This window comes from Armigeres subalbatus, chromosome 2 (assembly GCF_024139115.2).
Source record: "Armigeres subalbatus isolate Guangzhou_Male chromosome 2, GZ_Asu_2, whole genome shotgun sequence".
Classification (NCBI taxonomy): Eukaryota; Metazoa; Arthropoda; class Insecta; order Diptera; family Culicidae; genus Armigeres; species Armigeres subalbatus.
The window spans coordinates 136051127-136054936 of NC_085140.1; the positions used below are offsets into that span (position 1 = coordinate 136051127).

At 44.6% G+C, this 3810-nt stretch overlaps 2 protein-coding genes across 2 annotated transcripts; both read right to left on the bottom strand.

The window, feature by feature from the left end:
* Positions 1-460: 460 nt before the first annotated feature.
* Positions 461-1582, bottom strand: LOC134209259 (uncharacterized protein K02A2.6-like). The gene is made up of 3 exons (XM_062685240.1): positions 1301-1582; positions 918-1239; positions 461-849 (listed from the first exon to the last, which is right to left on the bottom strand). The coding sequence occupies exons 1-3, from the start codon at positions 1580-1582 to the stop codon at positions 461-463; spliced, it is 993 nt and encodes a 330-aa protein (XP_062541224.1).
* A 507-nt stretch (positions 1583-2089) lies between these two features.
* On the bottom strand, positions 2090-3563 carry LOC134215167 (uncharacterized protein K02A2.6-like). Its single transcript, XM_062694409.1, has 2 exons — positions 3210-3563; positions 2090-3130 (listed from the first exon to the last, which is right to left on the bottom strand). The coding sequence occupies exons 1-2, from the start codon at positions 3561-3563 to the stop codon at positions 2090-2092; spliced, it is 1395 nt and encodes a 464-aa protein (XP_062550393.1).
* Between the last annotated feature and the right edge of the window lie 247 nt (positions 3564-3810).

The window sequence follows — 3810 nt, forward strand, 5'->3', positions numbered from 1 at the left end:
TTTTTCTCAGTTGCCCGCACGTATTCGGACAGGTAGACAGGAAGCCGTCGCTCTCTCCTGGGACGTTCGCGGGACTCGTCGATGGAAGAAAATACAGGATTGCTAGTCTCACCACAAGTTTCCTTAGGCGCAGGGTCCCGCCACTGTTGGACCTTCTTGGCCTGTGTCACGTGCCTCTTCAGTTGATGACCCTCCGTATCACAAAGCGTCAAACTGCCGTTATTCTCATGCACTACTGTGAACCGCTTCAAGCCGAATCTGCTGTCACCTTTACCTCGCGATGGACGCTCGATAACAACAGTATCGCCTGGCTTAACCTTACTCACCTTCGCTCCACGTCTCGCGTCCTCTCGTTCTTTCGATTGTAATTTAGCTTCACGGTTTCTTATATCTAGTAACAGATCATTATGATTGATTTTCCCATAGTTCAAAAGTGGCAATCCGCGTTTGATCTTACATGTTAGGTTAGGTTTAGCACGTCTTCTGGTGGTAGCTTAGTTATGCTGTGATTCGCGGCATTATAAGAATGAACTATTGCTTGCAATTTTTTCTGATGATTTCCTCCCTTGGCTAACGCGGTAGACATGGCTTTATTTACGACCTTCATAAAGCCTTCTACCAGGCCGTTCTGCTGAGGGTAGAATGGAGTAGAAAATATCGTTTGGATTCCGCGTTCGGAGCAGTATTTAGAATACTCTTCGCCGTTGAAAGGTGGTCCGTTATCGGATTTCATAGCTTTGGGATATCCTTCACGTTCGAAAACGGCATCCAAAACAGCTTTAGTGTGCTCAAATTTAGTTGTTTTCACAGGTCGCGCAATTGCATACCTAGAACGTAGGTCGATTATGACTAGAATGGATATTCCTCCTAGCTTAAGATACGGTCCATTAAAATCCAGGGCGATTGTTTCCACACACCTTTTGGAGCAAATGCCCTTTGCATTGGTGGCGGTCGCTCTGGTCGTCCATTTATGGCACAAGTGGAACAAGATTTCACATATTTTTCCGCGTCAGAAGACATTCCTGGCCACCATACGCGTCTACGCAAGATGCTCTTCAATTTAGCTTCGAGAGGATGGCCCATGTGAGCGATCTCCAAGGTCTTATCCCGAAGTTCTTGAGGAATAACCGGGCAGCCACTTTTCACTAAAATCCCTTTAGTGAAGATAAGATCATTCTCGATTGATTTAAACTTCATTAATGCTTTAGGCCAATCCTTCGTTTCCAAGGCGTGGATCACCTATATGATCAAAATTAATTATTTAAAAAAAAATTAGATTCGATAAAATAAATATGATTACCTGTAGCAGAGTTGCGTCACGCTCTGTGTATTCACGAATTTCTTCTTCAGTCAGGAACTCATCACTTCGAGTTTCCAAGTTACAAACTTCCCATGGGCTGATTTCCTCGTTGAATGCTTCATCCTGTCCACAATATAAACGCGATGACGGATCAGCGATGTTGTCGTGTCCTTTTATGTATTCGATATCATAATCATACGGGCTTAGCCGTAAGGCCCATCCATCTGCCCTTGTTAATGCCCTTTTGGAATCCTCACGCGACCTACTTAGAATGAAGGTCATTCCTTGAGCATCCGTCCGTAAAACGAAGTGCCTGCCTAGTAAAAAGTAGGAGAAATGCTCCACTGCCCACACTGCCCCTAATGCCTCTCTTTGGTTTTGGGCGTACTTTTTCTCAGTCGCCGTTAGTGACTTCGACGCAAAGCTTATGATTCGTGAAGAGCCCAATTTGTTTTCCTGAACTAACACTGCACCTAGTGCATTAGGAGACGCGTCAGTATACAGGATAGTTTTGTCGGATTCCGAGAAGAATCCCAACGATACAGTTGACTCGATGATTTTTTGCTTCAAAAACTCGAAGGCGCTTTTTTGTTCATTACCCCAGCTCCATTTCTGTGATGATACCACAGCCCACAAAGAAGTAGATATTTCCGCGAACTTGTTGATATATGGGCTTACAAACGATGCAAGTCCCAGGAAACTTCTCAGTTCAGATGACGTGGATGGATGCCGAAATCGCTGTATGTCCTTTATCTTTGATGCTTCGATGTTAAACCCTTTTTCACTTAATTAGTGCCCCAAAAAGTTAACTCTAGTTCGATCGTATTCACATTTTGAACTATTTAGGGTAAGATTATTAGACCTCAAAATTTGCAACACTTGAGCGACCGTTGCTCTAAGCTTTTCAATAGATTCAGCAAAGAGAAGGATATCATCAATATATACGATTTTATTTTCTATGTCTTTAAGAATACGTGTCATTTCGCGCTGGAATACTTCCGGCGCGCAGTTGACACCGAACATCAAGCGTGTAAAGCGATACATTCCTGTCTCCGACTCTTCACATAATTCGAGGTGATAGAACGCGTCAGAAAGATCCAGTTTTGTGAAAAACTTTGCACCATTCAGCTTGACCTTCATTTCGTCGATAAGTGGTAACCGAAAATACTCCCGCTTGATGGCTTTGTTAGGTGCTCTCATGTTTACCACCAAGCGGAAGTCATCTTTACCTTTCGGTACCGCCGACATGCCGCTGATCCACTGCGGCGCTGTAGTGACTTTTTCGATTATACCTCTTGCTTCCATCTGATCTAGTCGCCGACGTGCTCCCTCTCGGTAAGCAGCAGGAATGTTGTAGTACGCATTGCGTACCGGTGGAACGGAACAATCAACACTAAATTTGATTTTCACATCAGGCATTCTCGGAAATATTGAGGATTCTTCACAAGCATTGACCATTTCGCCTACTTTCAGCAAACACATGTCGCTAGCCGTTGCTCTTCCCAAAAGTGACCTTCTTCCTTCCTCTACGACCAGAAACTCAGCTGCAACTACTGGTTTATCGAACCCGATCACCTCTACTGTAGCCCTGAAGCTACATGTTACATGCATTGGCTTATTCGCAGCGTATGCTCGAATAGAAGTATTATGCGGAGTTGTATTATGTGTAAAGAAAGCCATCCCCGACTCAAACTGCTTTTCCAGCCTATCCCAATCTGCGCCACCAATGACGTTTACGTCTGCACCAGAATCGATTAGGAATTTAATAGGACTGGACTGACCAATGCGACAATCTACAAGCACATCCTGAAGGGACAAAGCATTGATATGCTACAAAAGAAAGGAAATTGAAGAACATATTCGAGTGAATTTATCTTTATTGTTTTCATAGCAAATTTTAATTGTTTACCTGTTCTCCATGATTTTCGTCCTTAGGAATCGCTCCGTTCCCATCCTTTACCATGCTTACTGATTCTGCACGACAAGCTGCTGCGAAATGGCCACGTTGACCACATGCATTACAATTTTTCCTCATAGCTGGGCATTCTCTTCCTCCATGTGATGGTCTGAAGCATCTTGAACATCTATAACGACGGCTGGCACTTGGCCGTTGCTGATAAGGATGTGTTCTGCCAGAATTGAATCGCTTCGTTGGATGACGGACTGGTTGTTGAACACCTGGCTCACGCTTATGCTGGATCTCCGAGCCTCTGAACCTGCTGCTGCTTATTGCAAGTGCACTTAATTCCTCTTTGGAGGTCATCTCCGCTTGGAATGCTTCAGCCCGCGTAGCCGCCTGTACAATTGTGTTGGAATCATGGCCGTATGTTCTTGCTGCTTTTTTCAACTCCTGGTTACGAAGGCCTCTCAAAAGTTGGGTTCGAACGAATCAATCCTGATCCGCTGGACTGTAACCGCACAGGAGAACCTTTTCCGTAAGGCGAGCATGAAACTTCACTGCTGATTCACCCTCTTCCTGGCACATTTTTGAAAAGTCTTCGTGCTCTGCG